This window comes from Fusarium fujikuroi, chromosome FFUJ_chr08, assembly GCF_900079805.1.
Source record: "Fusarium fujikuroi IMI 58289 draft genome, chromosome FFUJ_chr08".
NCBI lineage: Eukaryota > Fungi > Ascomycota > Sordariomycetes > Hypocreales > Nectriaceae > Fusarium > Fusarium fujikuroi.
The window spans coordinates 2,760,771-2,781,747 of record NC_036629.1 but is presented as its reverse complement, the minus strand read 5'-3'; the positions used below and the strand labels follow the sequence as shown (position 1 = coordinate 2,781,747).

The 20,977-nt window shown below is 50.6% G+C and overlaps 8 protein-coding genes; 3 read left to right on the top strand and 5 right to left on the bottom strand.

The window, feature by feature from the left end:
* Positions 1–80: 80 nt before the first annotated feature.
* Positions 81–1,885, bottom strand: FFUJ_12750 (related to acyl-CoA transferases/carnitine dehydratase; the record flags this gene model as incomplete). XM_023582392.1 has 2 exons in its annotated part: positions 81–523; positions 589–1,885. The coding sequence occupies 2 exons, from the start codon at positions 1,883–1,885 to the stop codon at positions 81–83; spliced, it is 1,740 nt and encodes a 579-aa protein (XP_023434933.1).
* Positions 1,886–2,775: 890 nt separating this feature from the next.
* Positions 2,776–5,677, top strand: FFUJ_12749 (related to cutinase transcription factor 1 beta; the record flags this gene model as incomplete). XM_023582391.1 has 8 exons in its annotated part: positions 2,776–2,930; positions 2,995–3,109; positions 3,160–3,214; positions 3,304–3,689; positions 3,727–3,837; positions 3,898–4,520; positions 4,684–4,785; positions 4,843–5,677. 8 exons carry the CDS (start codon positions 2,776–2,778, stop codon positions 5,675–5,677), a joined length of 2,382 nt encoding a protein of 793 aa, XP_023434932.1.
* Positions 5,678–6,642: 965 nt separating this feature from the next.
* Positions 6,643–7,570, top strand: FFUJ_12748 (related to dehydrogenase; the record flags this gene model as incomplete). XM_023582390.1 has 2 exons in its annotated part: positions 6,643–7,071; positions 7,160–7,570. The coding sequence occupies 2 exons, from the start codon at positions 6,643–6,645 to the stop codon at positions 7,568–7,570; spliced, it is 840 nt and encodes a 279-aa protein (XP_023434931.1).
* Positions 7,571–8,291: 721 nt separating this feature from the next.
* Positions 8,292–9,999, bottom strand: FFUJ_12747 (related to allantoate permease; the record flags this gene model as incomplete). XM_023582389.1 has 6 exons in its annotated part: positions 8,292–8,754; positions 8,826–9,269; positions 9,337–9,383; positions 9,442–9,592; positions 9,646–9,773; positions 9,841–9,999. The coding sequence occupies 6 exons, from the start codon at positions 9,997–9,999 to the stop codon at positions 8,292–8,294; spliced, it is 1,392 nt and encodes a 463-aa protein (XP_023434930.1).
* A 542-nt stretch (positions 10,000–10,541) lies between these two features.
* FFUJ_12746 (related to 4-coumarate--CoA ligase) lies at positions 10,542–12,428 on the bottom strand (the record flags this gene model as incomplete). XM_023582388.1 has 5 exons in its annotated part: positions 10,542–10,871; positions 10,935–11,136; positions 11,196–12,058; positions 12,117–12,257; positions 12,333–12,428. The coding sequence occupies 5 exons, from the start codon at positions 12,426–12,428 to the stop codon at positions 10,542–10,544; spliced, it is 1,632 nt and encodes a 543-aa protein (XP_023434929.1).
* Positions 12,429–13,111: 683 nt separating this feature from the next.
* FFUJ_12745 (related to O-methylsterigmatocystin oxidoreductase) lies at positions 13,112–15,140 on the bottom strand (the record flags this gene model as incomplete). XM_023582387.1 has 7 exons in its annotated part: positions 13,112–13,226; positions 13,277–13,691; positions 13,741–13,879; positions 13,980–14,131; positions 14,198–14,806; positions 14,864–14,956; positions 15,026–15,140. 7 exons carry the CDS (start codon positions 15,138–15,140, stop codon positions 13,112–13,114), a joined length of 1,638 nt encoding a protein of 545 aa, XP_023434928.1.
* Positions 15,141–15,894: 754 nt separating this feature from the next.
* Positions 15,895–18,553, top strand: FFUJ_12744 (related to cutinase transcription factor 1 beta; the record flags this gene model as incomplete). XM_023582386.1 has 6 exons in its annotated part: positions 15,895–16,085; positions 16,162–16,273; positions 16,362–16,789; positions 16,912–17,504; positions 17,673–18,024; positions 18,103–18,553. The coding sequence occupies 6 exons, from the start codon at positions 15,895–15,897 to the stop codon at positions 18,551–18,553; spliced, it is 2,127 nt and encodes a 708-aa protein (XP_023434927.1).
* A 127-nt stretch (positions 18,554–18,680) lies between these two features.
* FFUJ_12743 (monooxygenase-like protein) lies at positions 18,681–20,569 on the bottom strand (the record flags this gene model as incomplete). XM_023582385.1 has 2 exons in its annotated part: positions 18,681–20,218; positions 20,302–20,569. 2 exons carry the CDS (start codon positions 20,567–20,569, stop codon positions 18,681–18,683), a joined length of 1,806 nt encoding a protein of 601 aa, XP_023434926.1.
* Between the last annotated feature and the right edge of the window lie 408 nt (positions 20,570–20,977).

Below are 20,977 nucleotides of genomic sequence, written 5' to 3'. Positions count from 1 at the left end.
TACAATTTGGACTTCGCACCTTGAATATAGACTTCTATACATCTATCCATATATGTAGCAAGTCCCATATGGCCTGTTCCCTACTGTCTGACCTTGCCGACGACTTCGGTCCTAAGGTCCGATGGCCAATGTGGTTCATCTACACCATTCCCGCGAGTCCCTACATTGTACCCGAGCTTCACCGTGCCTGGCGGGAAACGGAGAACCGCCTTTGGTGTGCGAAAAACAAGGCCCCCAAGGGCTGGCGACTCCCGCGTCTCGAAGAACCGGGGATTGAGTAATGTGCCGTTTCGCTTCATCTTGTCGATGAATCGCGGTATGGTATGGTTCATACTGTGGTAATGACGGAACACCTCGTGCCCTGTTTGTTTCCAAACATGATTCCAGACTGGTTTTGGATACTCACCCACGGACTGGGCCAGCCACTGGTTGTAGTAGTTCAAAGATGTGTCGATGAGATAACATCCACCCTTCTCTGCTTGGTCTACAAGTGCCTCTAGCACAGCACATGTCCCCGCTATTCCTGCGAGAAGAAGTATTAGTACTGCATGCCTTGTGATCAATCATCGAGTTTTCAGTGGCACTTACCGGTGCAATAGTCCGAATTGGGAAACACAGGAGTGACAGGCTCGTCCAGGCCCATGGCTCGCCCGAAGCCCATGGAGATTCCAGAGTGCGCATCGCTGATGGGCTGCCATCCACTGCGATGGGATAGCGGGCCGTCCCAACCAAAGCAGTTCTCGCGAACGTAGATGATGCCTCTCTTGCGATCCTTGATTAGGGAGAACACCTCGGCCGGACCGAACCCGTACTTGGTCAATGCATCAGGCCTATAGCCATTCACGACCACGTCGGCCTCTTGTATAAGACGGCGCAGCTTTTCTCGGTCGTCTTCCTGTCGCAGGTCCAGGGAGCAGTTCCATTTACCCCAGTTTAGGTCTGGGTGCAGACCAGAGAAGTCTGGCAAGTGCGGAGCAGTGACTCTCATGATACTGGCCCCGAGCTCGGCCAGGCCTCTTGCGATGGCAGGCCCAGCGATGACGCGGGTCAAGTCCACGATCTTGAGTCCCGCTAGAGGTCTCTCGACTGAGGTGTCCTTGGATGGCTCCCACCAGCCGGCTGCATGTCTTGAGTCCTGTCTCTGCACTCTGTACAGCCCAACTTTACCATTGACCTGACCTTGGGTACTGTTTGCATATTCCTCTTTACTGAGACATATAGTGGCAGCTTGCTTGTATTCGTCCCCAAGTAGATGATCCCACGCCTCGGCGTCTTTCTCAGCTATGCGGTTCATGAATGGGACAAACGAGGATTCGATGTCTTGGATTTCCATGTTGTCGCACGGAAATCCAATAGCTTCTAGGCTTGGATTAGGATTCAGACTTCCGTGCAGGTGGAAGAAGCGATCATCTTTAGTTTTGTAGATGTTTGTGACGGCTTTGCGGAAAGGAGACGACGCCATCTGGTGCAGATCCCGGTTGGGGAAATAGTGGCTGTACTTTTCGGTGAGCTCTCGAATCGGAGTCGGCTGTATTGGCGAAGCAGGATCTGGGTTGGCCTCGATGAGCAAGGAAGACATGAAGAACAGTTGGGCGTGATCCGTGTCAATAGTGACAGGAAACGGGCCTTGGCCGTACTTGCGACTGATCAAGACGTTGATGAGGACTGCTTCCAGAGCCTTGAGGGATGCAGCACTCTCTGCCAATCTCCAGTTGATTGGCAGACAGGGGAGGTTTGAGCCTTCAAACCGAACATGATGAGCGAACTCCTTTGTTTCAGCTGGGAGACTGCTGTGGAGACTGTTGCCAACAAGCGATTCTAATAGTATCGCTCGGCTCTCAGCGGGTACCGAGTATGATAACTTGAATTGCTCAGGATTGTCCATAGTGAAGAATTTTGATTCACCCAACAGGTTTCGAGTAGAGCAGAGAGTAGAACAGAGAGTAGAACAGAGAGAGAGAGACAGCAGTTGGCCTGGAAATTGTCCCCAACATTCACACAGTTTATTATTGCTGGATCATTCTTGACCCAACAAAATCGGGCATTGTCGTCACAAACCAGAGTGAATGAACCTACAGGGTAAAGTACCTTGGCCTGTGGATATTGGCGGGGAAGAGACTGACTTTTGGCGGCCAAGGGGCATTAGGTTCGGCACAGGGCAACCCAGTTCGGCGCCGCAAAATAGTGGGCGGATGGACCGGGCGACATTGCAACCTCCACTTTTTACACTGCGCTCTTACTGTCTAAAGCTATATTAATGAATATATTAAAGCTAGTAATGACTGAAGCCTTGAGTTTCTAACCTGTAGATATTTAATATGCTTTCAATATAGACTTGAGTTAATAGTTAAGGAAGTAAAAAATATTATTATTCAAGGTTTTTTACCTCCAGTATCAGGTTAGTGTAAATTATGCCAGAGTTCATCAGCTTAGGCAAAGCCACAAATTCGTCGCCGAGCTCGGTGCCGCACATTCCGACGCAGAGGTGGCCACTGTTGGGGTGACTACAGGCCGCAATAATGGAGGCTTCGCAACTGGCTCTAAGCTTTCATGGCGAGCTACTAGGTTCCCAGACTATCAGGGTACAAAGTTAAGGTCATTGGACGGAAGAGTGCTTGACTGTTTGTTGCTAGTTGGACTACGACTATGCTGTGAAGAGCATATTCTAAGTTTTCTGTGCTGAATTGCGCTCTCAGCCATAAGTCTCAACTGCAAATACACAACTAGCGAAGAGCATATTCATTGGGCTTCACAGCTGTAGCCTTTTTCGAAACCATGAGCCAAGTCCGAGTTCGTCGCAGGGCTACAAAAGCCTGTCTAGGTTGCCGTGAACGGAAAGTCCGCTGTGATGTTGTTATATGCGGGCCTCCTTGCACCAACTGCTATCTAGACGGCAAGAGTTGCATCATCACTCAGAGGATGAACAAACGGTGAGAAGAGCTGGTGGTACCTTATTCATCCTCCGATTTCATGGCTGAAAGTTTATCGTGGCAGCCGGCGGCCTCAAAGCCCCGATGTACTTTGGGATGTTTCCGGCAGCTCGTTCTCACCGTTGAGGGCGAAGAAGACGAGCAACTCTCCCGAGCACCTTGAACGCGGCGTCGCTGGGGTGAGCACCCTGGAGGCGGGCGTCACGTCAAATTTGCGCCCCAACAGCAGGCCTTTGCTTATGGCAATGCCTTCGGCCAAGGCGGTGACGCGGACACCAGTGCAGGTAGAACCAGGCGTGTCATCTCGTAATCGAGCCCCCCTTCAAAGTCCTTGTCTTCCCAGAGTACATGATCTGATTTGAATTGAAAGCAGGGATTCCTCTTGCCAACGCACCTAGTTCACCAGATTCAACTGATTCTCCGCTGCTTTGCCCTGTGCAAGCAGCCAAGACGCACATAGCTTCAGCCAGGTCGAATGAGGTGCACTACTCTGATTACTCATTCATGACCATGAGGAATTGGGGCCTTCTTTCGCAACAAGATGTCCACTTTCTGGACCTCAAGGGGTGCCTTCGTCTTCCACCCAAGGTCATACTAGACGAGTTTATGCGGCTGTATTTCCTTCATGTGCATCCTCGTCTCCCATTACTTGACGAAGGTAGCTTCTGGACTACGTATTGCCTCGATCCAGCTCCGGACCCACCCAACCAGGGCATTTCCTTGCTTTTGATGCAGGCCATGATATTTGCAACCAGCGCTGTGAGTACCCTTCTTCTCGTTGATTGACAGGTTCGAGACGATTCAATGGTTGCTGAGAACTGAGGAGTTTGCAATGCAAGCCACCATTCAGAGTTTAGGGTTTACAGACATTCGGCGAGCTAGGTCAACATTCTACCAAAGAGCCAAGGTACGTCGACATTATCCTCGCCCTGGGCGTTTGCCCTTTAACTGAAAAGTGGCTTCTTAGGTTCTTTTTGACTTCAATGCAGAGTCCTCGCCCATGGTGCTGTCTCAAGCCGCGCTCCTCCTCTCGTTTTGGTATTCAATGTCGAGAACAGGCCCTCAAAAGCCCAACAGCCTGTGGTTGAGCATCGCAATACACCACGCCCGATGCCTGGGAGCCCACGAAGCCTGGGAGACTCCAGACCTCCCAGCCCAGTCGGAAGAATCACACTTACTAAGACGATTGTGGTGGTGCTGCGTCATTCGTGACCGGATTTTGTCATTGGGCTTGCGACGAAGACTTCAGATCACCAAGGTCCCGCCAGTCCTGCTCCCTTCTGAGTTTGAGAACGAAATAAACCACTCAGAGGTCATCAGACCGGAAAACAAGCGGAAGCTTGTGTGCATTCTCTTAAGAGAAATGGAATTATGCGGGCTTTTGACAGATCTTCTAGAGCTTATCTGCCTACCTGATTGCTATCGGGTGAATTACACTCAAAAGGAGATAGCCAAATTGTCAGGCTGCCGTGATGCCTTGCAAAAATGGTTCATCGTGACAAGCACCGTCATTCCAACCCCACAGCTTGACAACAGGTTTCGTGACCAGTCAGTGATTGTACATGGCAACCTCATGTACATGTATTACCAGTGAGTTAAAATTCCGGCGAGATGTTGTAGAAAGATAGAGTGCTGACTGGTCATTCCATCATTCTCACAGTTATGCAAGGCTCGCATTGTCGAATTTCGAGGCACTCATCTCGACATTCCAATCAACACAGCCCGGGGTTGTCCATCCTCTTATTCTACATAGTTTCGAGTGTGGCCGAGAGGTTCAAGAAGCAAGTTTTAGCGTCATGGAATGTCTTGAAGAACTCACCCAACTAGGACTTGTCCAATATCTACCTCTCAGTGTGTAAGTCCCTGTAAGTCCCCTCCATCTTAGCTCAACAAACACTAAGATCTTGTCTAGGATGGCTTTCATCGCCTTTCCATTACTTCTAAGCACACTGGATCTGCAGGTTCTAGCTACGGCTAATCTTCCCGCCAAATTGGCAAAGAAAAAACACCGCTTCCAGGTCTTGGTGGACGCAATGAAAGAGATTGAGCCGCGCCACGATGGCGTGGAATTGATACATACTGCCATCCGGCACCTCGTCAATCTCGTCCAGGTGGACAATGCTTTGACCTCGAACAGCCTGATAACAGAATTCACGGATGTCTTGGCTTGGAAGCCTGGCATTTACCTACGTCTGACACTGACTATGGACTTGAGCTTAAGTCTCATCAGGCTCCCAGAGGACAGGGACTTTCCCATCGCCTTAAGGAGTAACTGTGGTCCTGAGGCTAATCTGATGCTTTCATCAATATACCTGGAGTCGCATCAGTCGACAGTGAGTTCAGATGAAGTGCAAGTCCTTCAGGGGGAAGCATATCAAACTCCAGATGAGGCGTCTGGCCCCTCGATGTGTATCACACGAGAGAAGACCAATACGTCCCACCACCGTGCAAATGACGCTGCGATTGCTGGGAATATGTCTCAATCAGGTGATGATCTGGCATCACCAAGATTCACAGACAAGCTTTTCCCCGAGGCTTCTTTGCCAACCCCTTGGGACGATCATGAGGCCACCAGCCCATCAGTTACAGGCAACGATCATTTAAGTTCACTCATAGACTCAACATGCACTGCAACCCATCAGCATTGCACAGATGGGACCGCCAGTCAGTTCGATACCTTGGAAAGTCTTTGGGAGTGGGAAGATATGTACATTAAGAATTCGCCTGGACTTGTAGACATATTGTAGGAACAAGACACTGTTCGCTAGCTACTGTTACAAGGCGTGCCTTCGAGATCGATTGACGTTTATGTTGCTTCATGACGAACGACAACGGCATACCTAATCAAAATAGTCCAGATATTGCAAAACAAAATAATTCTAGGCAATTGCTGCATTGTTGTTCAATAAATTCAACTCACCGACGACAAGAGTATACGCTTGAGTACGCATCATCCAAGTAACCACAGCGAGCAATGCCAGCCGGATAAAAATGTTAGCAAATAGCAGGCTGGGGCTTTGAGTCGACGTTACGGTTTTCTTTACACTTGGAAACTGTGGAATTGCGCTCACATTGAAATTACAGTAGTAGTAGTTGTTGTTGCTGTTGGAGTTATATGGAGGGAAGTAACTAAGTAACCGCTAGAGCACTCCCCGTTGTAGTGACAGCCCTCCATCACAAGGGATGACAGCTCCCTGCAAGAAAGTTGCTTGTGAGCTGCACAAGACTATTGCAAGGAAGGCAAGCCCTGCTCCAATGCCTGTATGTCATGTAAGGTCAGTTTCATTTGGTTCGACGTGTGTGTTGCTGTGTTGTTCAAGTCTGTCTGTACCTGAGGCTGCGCCCGTAACTAACGCGACTCCGGGAAGTGCGATCTGCATTTTCCTCGTTTGTATCAAATTGGGACTAAATCCTAACTATCGAGCGCCTTGAGATGGATTGAATATGCAATTCGATCATGATGTGTAATAGCTGGTGTGTCAACTTGTGCTGCCGAGCTCGGTCGACTCCCCTCCCCCTCCTTCGGCACCGAGTCGGGTTGCATTGTGACCGTGTCGGGGACTCAGTATGCCGAACTGCTTGACCACTTATCCACGCTAGACGCCACAGACGTAGTTGGTGGGTTGGAAGCCCTTGTATTTTCATTTGGTCAGAAAGTTGTACTTTGCACATCTCGACGCCCTTGGTCTCCTCAATCCACTTGCGCTGAATGATGGACTCGTTCCCTGGTGTCGCGCTTATTGTCTGCGCTTCTTCACATACGAATTACCAAACCATCCCTTCAAACTCCAATAATTATTGTACACCGAGGCTGACATTCGTAGCAACTGGTCGTGCCACCTCTCTGCAGCTTTCGAAGCAGGGTTGTACTCGGCTCGTTCTCGTAGACGAAGACCGCAACAAGACAGAGGCCCTTGCTCGCGCATGCCGTGATGTTGGAGAGCAGGATATGGAGCTTCTAGTGTTGACGGGGGATCTCAATGACGCCGAGACAGTCAGGCAGCTTACCGCACAGGCAGTAGACCAGTATGGGCCCATTCACTATGCTGCCAATTGTCTTGACATGCCTATGACATTTGGCTTTACCGCGGACCTCAGTCTCGAAAGCTTCAAAATGCCAGCTGAGGTTGTCCAGAGAACGGTAGGTGAGGTTTATGGAAACTACGTCCCTCTTCAACTGCAAATAGTGATGCAGAAGAAGTCACCAAGGCTGACGAGTTTGATTCCAGATATGGCTCTGGATGCGTGAAGAGATTTCGCAATCCCTCAAACAAGAAACCAACGAAGCTTTCTTAAGCATCGTCAACGTTGCGACTGTTCACGGCGTTGGATCGGAGCCTCAATTACCGAGTTGCGCAGCAGCAAGCCGCGCCATCGTGGGCATGACGCGAACCACAGCCATGGACTACGTGACGAGCGGAATCCGGGTCAATTGTGTGTGCCACTCTGCGCTGGCTCAGCAATGCTCTGCGGATACGCAGGTTAAACCCGAGCAGAAGCTTTCGCGCTCACCGTTGGGAAGGCATCTACAGGCGGAAGAAGTAGCTCACGCAGTTTCGTTTCTTCTCGCAAGGCAGTCGTCCGGTATCACTGGAACGACGTTACCAGTCGATGGGGGTTGGTCACTGTACCACTATTGATGCTTCATGATACTATGCAAGTCTTTCATCAGAGTAACATAAATCAATGCAAGGTATAAAAAGACTTTGCACAAGATTCATTCGTGTACTGCACTATTATTTAATAACATACACAAGCCGGGACAAGAGACAGTACAAACAGCCTAGAGTCCTTAGCCTCTCCACTGGATCGTCAATGCTCACTGAGCATGTATTGTGTTAAAATTACCTTGCTATGACCGATCTTTCGCCACCTTGTGACTCGATATTCCCCAACCTTGATTTAACCTTTCCTCTTCAGCCATTTTGTCCCCTGGGGAATGTATTTAGAGTTCTCTTTGTGCGTCAGATGTAATCATCATCAGATAGGCTTGTAAGGCTTATCTTAGGCAATTGTATTAGGCAGCTGGTATACTGTCTAGGCTGACTTTAATAAGAGTGTGATTTTGAGTTAATAGACCTCATAGCTAATGGCTTATATCACGTGCCTCGCACGCTTACTGAGCATCATCTTGTAGGAAAGGAGCTAGTCTTATGGATTGGAGAATGAAAAAGATTCCTTTCTGTGAATACATATATTCCTATGAGCAGCGACATTAACATCAGAAGTAATTGAACCCGGCTCTCCTGTTACATGATTTCAATACATCGCCCTCTCCACAGAACTCATCGAATACCTAGTCTCTGTACGCTGGAGGCTCGGAGTCTGTGCGAGATGCTCCACCAAGGAAGAAGAGGACAGTTAGAAGTCGGCTTTATACGGGTACTTCCTGAGCAAGAAGCTCCCACTAAGGGCAATAACTGATCCAGTAGCAAATAGCAAGGTATACGTGGTGAATCCAGTCAGATACTCGGGAGCTTCAGACCGTGGGAAGAGCCCCGAGCCATAAATCTGCGCCAATTGGGAGAGTCCATTGATGATCCCAAGACTGATGGCTCTCGTCTCGGGATCTACTGGTCCGAGGTTACTTGCGGCGTAGGAGAGGGCAATCGGACTGCCTGTCCAGATAGCTGAGTTGATGAAGCACAAGAAGACATAGCGGGGTACGTAAGCGCGGATGCCCGTGGCGAGGGCACAAAAGATGGCGCCCAGCAACATGATGGCGAACACAAAGAATCCACGTTGCAAGGGAAACATGTCAGCAGCCACCGATGTCGGAATTGCGATAGTGAGCGCGACTATGCAGAGCGGCGCTGTCATATATCTTGCACAGCCAGTTAGTCGATGCTCCGTTCAGTCAACTATGTAGTTGATGTGGGAGAGATGTTAACGAACTGTGCTTTGACGGATGTGTATCCGAGACCCTGGATCAATGAGGGATAGAAGTAAGCGAGGGCTGAGGAACCCACGAGCTGCATGTACGGCAATGCAAGAAAGTACAGTCTCCAGTTGGTTACCGCGGAGACAAAGGCGCGGCCGTGGGATAAGCCGTTTTCATGGCTGTCAGTAGCCGCCGTGATGTCCTCTGTCGTAAGTCTTTCCACGGCAACAACTCTCTCTTCTGCTGTCAGCCCTTTCGACGTGGCGGGATAGTCAAGGAGGCTGAAAGGTGCGAAGAGAGCCATGGCAACAGTGAGGACGCCTTCAATGATGAAAAGCCAGCGCCATCCTTCGATTCCTCTCGCCCCGTCTAGGTGACCACTGATGGCGCCTGCGAGAACACCGCCAAAGGCACCGGAGAGAATCGAAGCACTCAAGAAGATGATGAATCTCTTGGCCCTATTTCAACGTTAGATGGCTACATGAATGTGACACAAATGGATCTTCTTGCCGCTGGGAAACTTACTGCTCTTCCCTTTTGTACCAGCAACTAAACATAAACATAACTCCAGGCTATAAAGCTGGTCAGTCCTTCAGCCTCGAAGATGGAAAAGATCAGAGCACTGCTTACCGCAAAGCCGGCCTCGGTAACTCCAAGAAGGAATCGGACCGCCCACAGCTGTTCTCTGGACTGCACGGCACCAAGAAACGTGGCACATGTGCCCCATAGAAACATGATGGCGGGTATGTACAGAGATGGCCGCAAGCGAACGAGAATCATACTATGCTGATTAAAGCCCGAATTCACCCCTTTCCGAGTGTAGAATCCACATACTTTGATGGAGTCCCGGATATGACATATGCGACCTGGAACGTGACAATTGCGTGATAGTAATCTTGGTCACTCAGGTTCAGAGTTTTGTTCATGCCGGCGACGTTGGCAGCGCCAAGATTAGAGCGATCCTGTTGATTTTAGCGTTCCACGTTTGAAGTTCTCATCGTACATAGGTCTCAACAGATCGGTACTTACAAGGTAGCTGAAGACCATGAGAAGCCATAGCATGGGCATCAGGCGCATGTCAATCTTCCGGACAAGTCTCTTCTCTACGAGTGCTCTCTCCTCTGCCACCATGGAATCAACTTGCTCAACATGCTGGGTGTCAGTGATCTGGACCTCAGACTTGGACATGGCGCTAAGTTTCTTAAACGCGGCTGGCTGTTTGTGGAAGGAAATATCAACTTGAAAGTCTGGTGGCTATGGTTCTGGCGATTTTCTTGCTTCACATCTACGATACGTCGCCGTGAGGATGCGAGATTAACTCTATTATATCCCCCAGCCCAGCCTATACCAGCCAGAAGGGTTGTTGGCCAGTTCAATCGCTTGGCATTGAAGCTCGGTGACCGGCGCCGAAGCATTTGAGGCTTGGGCTAGGAGCCTGTGCAGGAGAGCGAATCCGTAAATTCGGGACTAGCTTGTGAATAGCGTCATCTCGCTAGATGCAGACGAGGGTTCTGGGCAGAGTTACCCCGGATCCCCGCATTTTGGTGGATGATAGCGCAAACTGTGACCATTAACTCTGTTCAATCACAGGGCGTACGTGTATGGTTGCCAAGTGCGTATGGCATTTTCCATCTACGGACATATTAATTTAACGCCGGGATTCGCTCAATAGAATAATGGTTTTCGTAAGATAGTAATGCATTGACATTCAAAATTTCTTAAGAAAGTCGTCACAAGGGACTACTACGATGTTCACGGGCTGCCAGTTCCCGAAGCTCCTTTTTTAACAGCTTTCCATTGGCGTTTCTCGGAAGCGCCTCCATGAAGCACACCCCGCCGGTCAGCCGCTTGTAACTAGGCAGTCTAGAACCGAGATAGTTGACCAGCTCGGCCGCGCTTACCATGCTCCCCTGACGCCGAACAACGTATGCTCGAGGGCATTCCATGCCGCTTGCGTTCGTGATTCCCACAACAGCGGCTTCGGCCACTCCCGGATGACTGAAGAGCTCACTCTCTAGTTCGGCTGGTGCAACCTGAAAGCCCCGGACTTTGATGAGGTCCTGGTATCGGTTTAGCCGTAGTTACTCATACGGCAGGGTTTTCATGGGAACATCTTGACCTACCTTCTTTCTGTCTAGGATGAACAGCTTCTTGCTCTCTGACTCTATGTAAACAACATCACCTGTTCGGATGAATCCAGATTCAAGACACTCATCGGTGGCAACCCGGTTCTTGTAGTAGCCTTTGAATACGGTTGGACCCCGGATAAACAGCTCACCAGGCTGGTTATAGGCCGTTATCTCAATACCTTCGTCGTCGAAGAGCCTAGAATATTTTCACGTTAATGATGGGCATTGCGCGTGACAGGTAGAATCAATACTCACTTAGCCTCCGTATTTGGAATCAAGGCCCCGACGCTGCTAGTATTGTCATGCACTGGATAGTGCACCTTTGATACGACACCGCTAAGCTCCGTCATGCCGTAAGCCGTACTCCACGGACAGTTACTTGGTATGATCTCCCGCCAACGGCGTTCCAGCTCTGGGCCCACTGGAGCTGAGCCACAGACCCCATATCGCATGGAGGAAAGCTTTCTGCGCTTTTCGTGGTCAGGAAGGTCGTTGTGGAGGACAGCCAACATCATGGCCGGAGCCAACCCCGTGTCAGTGCACTGGAACTGTCCCGCAATATCCAAGAACTTGGACGGATCGAACCTTGATGGGATGTAAGTCTGCCAGCCTTGACGCAATGGTGTTATATGGGACCATGTAAGAGATGCAGCATGAAACATGGGCCATAACATGACCTGTCTCACCTGGTAGTCGCGTCTTTCGACCTCGTTGAGGAGCACTGCCGCAGAAATGACGTTGTGATGACTCAACATGGCGAGTTTGGGCAGGCCACTGGTACCACTGGTCGGGTAGAGACATGCGGTGGTGGACTTTGCTTTTGTTTCGTCGTCGAAGGCTGTCCAGGGTGACGAGCCATGAGCGAGGAGACTAGTCCATGGGTTCTGTGTCGGATCCTTCGTCGTTAAAGGCGTAATAGTAAAGACGTTTGCTTTCGGGATTCCGCACTCAGAAGCTCCCCTAAGAGCCTTCGCCAGAAGAGTAGGACAACAGAATAGGAACCTGGTGTTGGAATTGGTCAGGTGCCTCTTTACCTCGCCATCTGACAGTCCCGGGTTCATGCCTGTCCAGACCCCGCCAGCGGCCACGGACCCTAGGCTGATGATTGGTTGGTATATCTGGGAGGCGTCTCAGTTTCTGAGCCCTAGAAATTTCGAGGAAAAACGAATTACTCACATTGTTTGAAGAAAAGAGGCAAATCGTGTTACCGGGTTGGAAACCCGCAACCTGTAACCCTCGGGCAAGCCTCTGGACCAAATCCTTAGCCTGTGGCTTGGATATATTCTCATGGTCAGGGTTCTCTGCGCTAATGAGGATCTAAAGCCAGTAAGGATCCTGCAGACTGAGAGAAGGAAATTGAAAGCCGACGGTGGCTAAACTCTTGGTACTCACCGGTAAACAAGGGTCAACAGGGTCGCTACCCCCAAACACATAACTGAGTAAATCAGTTGATGGAATGGACACGGATGGTATGGGTGACGAAAACATGGTTGATCTTTCCAGTGCGCTTGTTTTATTACGGTCACAGCCTTCCTGTCTTGCCTTGACCACCTATTTATCATCTAGCACCCTTGATGAAGTGGGTTCTTGGCCGAGAGGCGGGTTGTCACGAAGCCCGAGATGCAGTTGGGTGGAGCCATCGGCACCGATATTTGACCATCAAGGAGGCACATTTGGCAGTCCAGCATATGCAGATGATACAAAGAAGAAGCGGCTAACCTAAGTCAGTAGATTATGGCCTGACAAAAGGCATCCCTGGAGACTGTCAACACAAATTCCAGGAGAGATGCTGCCTGGATTGACTTTAACAAGAGGGTTATTTTAAGTTGATAGGCTATGTAACTGATAGCTTATATCACGCGCCTCACATGTCAACGTGACAACGGCGCATTGTCGCATAGATCCTACGAGTGAAGGATGGTGGCAAGACCATAGCAAGGATGTATTAAACCTACTGTTACTACATTGCAGTAATCTTAGGTCTACTGATAAATTCGATACTATCTTGGCATTCCTGGTAACGATAACAGTCTTATAGACAGTCTTATAACTAAGTCTTTGCTGGAAGAGCCCTGCCATGTTTCGGTAACATGCTTTGTGTCATTTCAAGCGAGTAGTTATTGACATAACATATCAGAAAGCAGCCCTTCGCAACTTTATGCACAGATTTATCACTGGATAGCGACTTCCTTGTAGTTTCCTGACTTATCCAGCCCTTCCCGCGCTTGGCTCCATGCTTCTGAGATCAGTCGGGCGTGCTTCTCACTTCGAGGTTTGATTTCGCATCTGTAATGTTTGTTAGGCACTCGATCTTGCGCAAAAGGACCATGACGTACCGGAAGGGGACTGGTCTAGCAGCAATTGACTGCGTAACCTCATCCCGATCAACCTCGATTTCTAGGCCATCGGGCCCACGAGCCTTTCGGATGTCAAAAGCCCACAGCAGTCTTGCCGTGGCTAAGAACAAGGTCCTTTCGGCCACATGGATTCCAGGGCAGATGCGACGGCCCGCTCCGAATGTCCATTGGTCACGCTGCTTGTAGTCAGCGGCCGCGGCAGCTTCCGCAAGGGACTTGGAGGGATCATGGCGTGAAGGGTCGAACTCTCGCGGGTTCGGAAACAGCCTAGCATCGTTGTTGGCACACCATACCGCCAACACGACATTAGTGCCTGCTGGGATCTTGAAGCCATCAATCTCGTCGTCCGCGAGCGCAGCATGCGGGATCGCGCCGTTGATTGCTGTAGGAAGCCCTTCAGTTGTCAGCAATGGCTACAAAAAGCCTCTTACCTCGCAGCTTACATCGTAGTGCCTCCTTCACCGTTTGTCGAACATACGGCAGCGACTGAAAGTCGTCCATTGTTGGATATCTGTCCCTTCCCACCACGGCGTCAAGCTCCTCGTGGACTTTACGCTGTACGTCGGGGAAAAGCATCATCGCCTGGTAATCATTAGTTTTTCTGTCTGAGTGAATGTTTAAGTATATCGGCGCCCTAAGAATTTTGATTTGTAGGGGATTCAATATGCCAGTATTGCATTACCTTGATGAGGCCAGCCAAGGTATTGCTTGTCGTGTCAGCTCCACCTTCCAAGGCGATTCCCGCGATGTAGGACGCGGCATGATCTGTCAGGAGATCAAGGGCTGCAGCGTCTTTCCAAGTCTTTTGGGCTGTGTAAATATCTGCAGCAAAACCTGATAAACACAACAGAAGTGATCAGCATGGGTTCGACACACAGGTGGAGATTGGAAGATATATACTCGGATGTGCGGTGCCAAGATCAGCGTCTACCTGGACTTGCTTGTATAGTTGATGGAAATGTGCTTTTTCTCGCGAGAAAATCTCCTTCCCCTTTCTAGCTACGCCATTCAACCACGTCGGAAGCAGACGAGCCATCGGACGGAGCTGCGGGAACCAGTCTAGCAACTTACTGCCGCGTACCATGACGAAAAACCCGTGCGTGTTAGCAAAGAGCTCTTTCATGACCGGGCTTTCAAGGGAGACTACTCGAAACCCGTACGTCATGCTAGTGGCAAGACTTGTGGTGGCGCGTGTGACGAGCGCCTCGAAGTCGCCGGGTTGGTGAAGCAGATCATAGCAAAGCTGCCTGGTCTCGAGATCCTGGTACGGAGCATATCTGGCTGCCCTGTTGATGTTGAGGAACTGATGGTAGAGCTTGCGCTCGACTTTCCACAATGGATCGTAGCCTCTCATGATGATTCTCGAATGCTCCCAGACCTCCTGCATGTAAAGCTTTGGTCTGTCCGCATAGTTACCACTGCGCTTATCGACGAGTTTCTTGATCATCTCGCCGCTTGTCAAGACTATCATGTTTTGTGAGCCCAACTTGAGGGAAAAGATGGGCCCGTCTGCATTAAGAGGTCAGACCATTTGCTTCTATTTCATGAGACTTGCAGTAATAAGACCTACATTTCTCTCCCCATCTTTGGTACTGGAGATGGAAGTCTCTCTCTGGGGAATCTGGTGCAAGTTGCCCAGGATAGGAACCGTTGGAGGTCCTGAAAATGCCCTTAGCTTAGGAACCGGAACTCTTGGGGGTTGCACTCCTCAGCCACTACTATACTAACCAGGCGGCGCGTCGCTCCATCTGCTTGTAGCTCTAATTAAGTGAACGACTAGAGTAAAAGCGACCACCACGGCGCTGATGTACACCAAGTTGCTCTCGAGACTGATGATTGTCATGATTGTTATGATTGAAAAAAATGATAAGATGTCGATGCCTGCAATACCAAACTAATCCTTTCGAAAGTTTGACTTGAACATGATCCCGCGACTCAAAGCACAGAACCTGTTATCGTTCGTCCCCAGGTCGGCCGGGATTAGTAAAGGAGCAAATGGCGTCGGTGGGTTTCAGCTCGGCGCCGAGCCACCCACAACTCGGTTGGCAGGGAACTTGGCCTCGGTGGCGCTCCCCGTCCGGCTCACAACAGTCTGCATTACCCGGACCCGCCCCAACCTGTCTCACATGCGATCATAGCTACTGTAGATCCGACAACTCGGTCTGATCAGCCTGTACAATAACAACAACAAATCAGATTGGTCGGGGTTCGATTATCGAGGAATACAGGCAAGAAGAGGAGGCACAGTGCTGATGCATCTTGATAGTGATGGGTAACTGGATGTACTATGCTCGCACGTGGGCACAACCCCGTTGCTGTGCGTAGCTAGGTAGTTATTAGTGTGACGCTACGACTTCACGCGCTACCCTAGATGCGGGGAAGCCCTGTTCCCCCGTGGGGATGGGATTGGGATTCTGGGGAAGCTCCGAAGCCCGCCTAAAACCCCGCTTCCCTGTATTCGAGCTGAATGGATATCTCACCGCTCTGTCCATCAGCGATAGCACCGGTCTGTTCAGCTGCCTACCGCTGGACAGAACAACCTGAGCTCTGTAGAACTTGACACTTCCATTTCATTATCTGTCGCGCCAGAACATAACATGAGTGCGCTTGTGGAGACATGCATGGAGAGGCGACCAGTCAAGAAGCCACGTGCCTGCTCTCACTGCCATCTCCGAAAGGTCCGCTGCGATGCCTGGCAGGTCGGCCTACCTTGCACCCGTTGCCGGCGGCGCCAGCAGGACTCGACCTGTGTGCTTGTAGCAGCGCCTTCGCAATCAGAGAGAACAAGGTATGTAATGCTGAGACAGGACACGTTTTCCGATCCTCCGGTAGAAAGGTGACTATGGCTGAGTCTCATCGCCGAGAAGCTCACAGGAAATCCTTCCTCAACCTAACCAAGCCGACTCTGATGATTGTGACTCTGATCTCGGACTACTGCAAGGCGTATTGGGCGAAGGAGCTCCCCCGATAACACTTGTGAGTGCCCTCGCAAGCGTCTGTCTGTACTCGTGTGACGTCGTAGGGTCATCTATCGAACGTTTCTAAAAAAAAACTGCTTTCTCAGAATCCAAATCACGGCCCCCCACAGGTGCAAGCATCGAGTACGCACCAGATCGACCAGGGCAACTCAGAGGTTGCAGCCGTGCACCTGGCACTGAATACGCCCCCATCCGATGTAAGCGTCCAAGAACAGGATGTACAATTACGAATCGCCGAGGAAATGTGCCGTGAGGACGCCACGGTCGTGTCTCCAAATCATTCTGGTAATGCCGACGAATGTTGCGAGGTAATTGAATACCACGAGGGTATCACTCCAGTCACCATCCTGGGCCAAGCCATTGGGAAACGCCAGCCTAACCGTTTGACTCGCGTCATGCTGAAACGTGCGCGGACAGATAAGGGCCCGCAGATGGGAAACATGCAGGCAGCATCGACTAATATGGATTTCCTGGAGCAGAAGGGCGCCTTGAACATTCCGCCGCGAAATATATGGTATGTGAAAGTGCATCGTCGGATTCGCAGTGGTTTTCAAGTCGCTTTGATCAGCAACTAAGCAAGCAAGCGCAGTCATGAGACACAGGCGGGGACTGCCAGATGCTGACATTAGCCTGTAGCAACCAACTTCTGAAAATCTACTTCACATGTGTTTACCCATATGCACCCATACTGGACCGTGCCCAGTTCATGGAGGAGTATTACGCTGGAAGGCAATCTATGTTTACTATGCAGTCAATCCTCGCCAATGTGGCCGCCCACGCCCCAGAGGAGCTACTCCAACGAATCGGATTCAACGATCGTGAGACTGCACAGAAGACATTCTACTCTAGGGCCATCCTAGTCTACGACCTCGGAGGTGAGGCAGGGCAATTGAACCGCCTCCAGGGCTCCATCATGCTAAGCTCCCTATCCTTCACCTACGCCATGGACAAGGACTACCGGTACTGGTTCAGCAACGCCTGTCGAATTGCCACGCAGCTAGGTCTTCACCGGCAGTACATATCTCAAAGGGTCGATCCAAAGTCCAAGCGGCTGTTTCGACGAATCTGGTGGGCGCTATACAACAGAGACGTACTCATGGCCGTTCTCGGCCTGACCAACCTCACCAACTTTGATGAACGGTACTGCGACACGCATCAACTCACAGAAGACGACTGGGACGACACTCAAATTCCTGACCGGTTTGCATCCGTGATTCCCCCCACTACACGTTTGCACAAGATATATTTTCTGGAACATTGTAAACTCTCGCTGATAAGTACGAATTGGTTCTTGCCCCAGCATTTTCCTTTCCATTCTTTTTTTGACCAAATAGAAAGAAAAGAGAAAGAAACGAAACATGAAAAATAAATGCCACTGACACTTATGACGCGAGTAGGCAAACGATTTCTACAATACTTCAAGACTCCAGGCAGAGTGCCTTCTGCTTCCAAGATACAAGGCCTTGAGGACGATATTCTGGGCTGGAAGAACAAACTTGACCCAGGCATTTCGCTCCTATCGTTTCAGGAGTGGTCTGTCGCCAACGTATGGGTTCTGGTGCTGCTCGCTATTAGCTTTCGACTGGAGGCAGTCTTTTACCGGACATTGCGCGATATTCACAGACGTAACGGCGATAGTGCTTCGATGCAGCAAGTCGCTCAGCGGCAGGAGAACGCCATGTTTGAGCTATCGGCAATCATGCAGCGAGCCTCGATTAACGATGTGATTGGCTTGTGTCCTCTGTCCTTGTAGGTGTCTCTCTATTCTCTCCTCCTTACACTACACCCAGCTTAATTAGCCAGCGGTCCTGACCTTTGCACTTTTAGCATGACCTGCGCTTCCTCTATACTCGCCATGCGGATAGAGATTGCTCTGGATCCAAGTACAGCTCCAAAGAAGAAAAGGGCCTTGACGACCCAACTATCCACTGAGCTTCAGTATCTGCGCGAGGGCTGCGAATACTGGGGCAGCATTACCTGGACTGTGCGCATGTTCGAGGCCGCAATGGTAAAAACGGGCCTCAGCATTGAGCTGCAGCAGCCTGACGGTGGAATGGGCGCTACGGGGGTTGAACGGGGGTTCCAACAGGCTGAAGCGAACCAGCGGCCTCGAGACCCAACATTTTTGGCGGAAACAAGCAACATGGACGCCTTTGGTGATCCCGACATGTTCTTCCGGCATATTCCAGACATGGATACCATGAACAACCTCGCAGGGGTCTTCCCACTCGCTGATGACTACGACTGGATTGAGAGTTTTCTTCTAGCTCCTTCCTAGTATGAAGAAAGAAAATGGTAATATCAAAACAATGAAAATTTATTTAGTCTAAGCAGCTTCGAAATCAGTCCATCACTACCCTTATCAGAACCGTAACCGTAACCTCTCAGACTTTCAGAACAACAGGCTAGAAGACAGGCGCAGGAGCGGTTTTCGGTTGCTTGTCTTCGCCGTTGAGTAAGCCGTAGTACCACGTGAGATCACGTCCATCAAACTCTCGGGTGTCGAATCCGTTGCCGAGGAAATTGAATGGATTGCCCGAGAGATAGTCAATGTCAAAGTCCTCGAACCTCGGCTTTTGCAACATGGTAAGGTAGTGAACTCGCGAGCCGGGCCAGCATAGGGGTTTCATGCCCTTCTGGCCGTTCTTGAACCAGGAGCTGCATGGGTCTGACCAAGCGGTGCGCTTGAGGTAAAGGTCTGCGTGGCGGGTAAAGCTCTCGGCTACAGATTGCTTCACCCGTACGCTTCTGATGTCCTCGACCTGCACCTTCTCGAGGACCTGGATGATGTAGTTTGTATATGCCTCGACCATGGGTACGACCGAACCGTGTCCTAGGGGTCCGTACGGCGCAATAAAGATGAAATAGTTTGGCACATTGGGGGTGGACAGGCCGAGATATCCAATTGTGTCGTCATTGAAAGCGTCTTGCACATTCTTGCCGTCGACCATGATAGGGAATGTTGGACGGAAGCTCGTATCGAAGCCAGTTGCGCATATCACAACATCAACTTCATGCGCCACCCCCTCGGCGTCGATGAAGCCCGTTGGTGTGATCTCCCGGATCTCCTGGGTCAGAACAGTGGTCTTTTCTAGACACAAAGCCTCAAGAAAGCCATTTCCCGGAGTCGGGCGTCTGCAGCCGACGCCAAAGTCCGTGGGAATGATCTTGTTCATCAGTTCGGGTTTGGGAGCCAACTTGCGTCGCATCTCCTGGATGGAGTATTCCCTCGAGTCGATGGCATCCTGAGATCCCTTGATGAGGAACTTGAACCTTACGTTGAGCTCCGACTCGATGGCTTTGCAGTACGATAGATAGAAGTCCTCATCGGACCGGAACTTCTCCTTGGTCTCGTCAGAGTAATTGAAGTTGGTTCCCTGCTGTCCGGCATACGTGGGTGCGAACCCCGCCGTGATCCAGACGGAAGACCGTGCCACTACGTAGAGCTGATCCACGTCATCGATGATGGCGGGGATGACTTGAACTCCCGAGCTGCCGATTCCGATCTGGAGCACGCGTTTCCCTTTGAGCTCGACCTTGTGATCCCAGCGCGCAGTGTGAAGAGTAGGTCCCTTGAAAGAGTGTAGACCCTTGATGCTAGGCCATCTCCAGTTGTTGAGCACGCCGCCTCCGTGGAGGAAGAAGTCGGCATGATCGTCAAAGGTGTCGTAGGGATTGTTGTTCCGCATAACTGTGATCTTCCACCGGCCCGTCTGCAGCCATTCTGCATGGATGATTTTGTGGTTGAATTGGCAATACTTCACGACATCAGACTTCTCGGCCACGTCCTTGAAATACTGGTGTATCTCAGGAGAGCCAGAGTAATACTGAGACCAGTCCGGTTTCCTCGCCCAGCTGTATTGGTAACATACACTAGGAATGTCGCAAGCACAGCCAGGGTATCTGTTCTCGAGCCAAGTCCCGCCAAGGTCACTGTTCTTCTCTACATTTATGTTGCCAAAGGGCCATGGTCAGCTGCTGCTAAGACTGGGGGTGACAACGAAGGGAAGGATGGAATAACCGTACCATAAATGACTAATGTGACGTCTTGCATGCGCCGCTCGAGCTGTCGAGCAAAGTCGATGCCACTGCAGCCCATGCCCATGAAGATGATCTTCAGCTTACGCCTTGTTCCCATTGGAGTCTCGCGAATCGAATAGTCGGAGGTGCTCATCTCGCTTCTTGGCTGCAGCTCCTCTTGCTGGACTGGGCTGCCATTCAGCACACTGTCTTTGCCATTGACTTGGCCGCCGTCAACGGCATCTCCATTGCGGAGATGCTCAAGTTCCGTCATTCTGTGTAAGTACGTATGTACTTAAAAATGGATAGTTCTTCCGAAAGCCTACACATTGGTCGAATCTGATCAAAACCCCAAACTCCGACAGAGTATATATTTTGAGCTCACAAAATACACCCTCTGTGGAGGACGCGTTTATGCCGCCGAGGTCCGATAGGGGGCTCGGCTTGCCCATACGGGTCGTCGTATGACTCGTTGCGCTACACGCGGCGCCGAGGGCCCCAATGCCGATCACCGAGCTCAGGGCTGTTATGGCGGGGTCAACCAGCATATGACGATTTCACTCGTTGTTTACAGGGTAAATGCGCACGTACGGTACATGTGAAAGCGTCCAGAAGGAACATGCTGGTGATTGCTTGGTGTCAATGTGCTCCCAACGGACTCTAGGTTCTCTCTGATGAATTA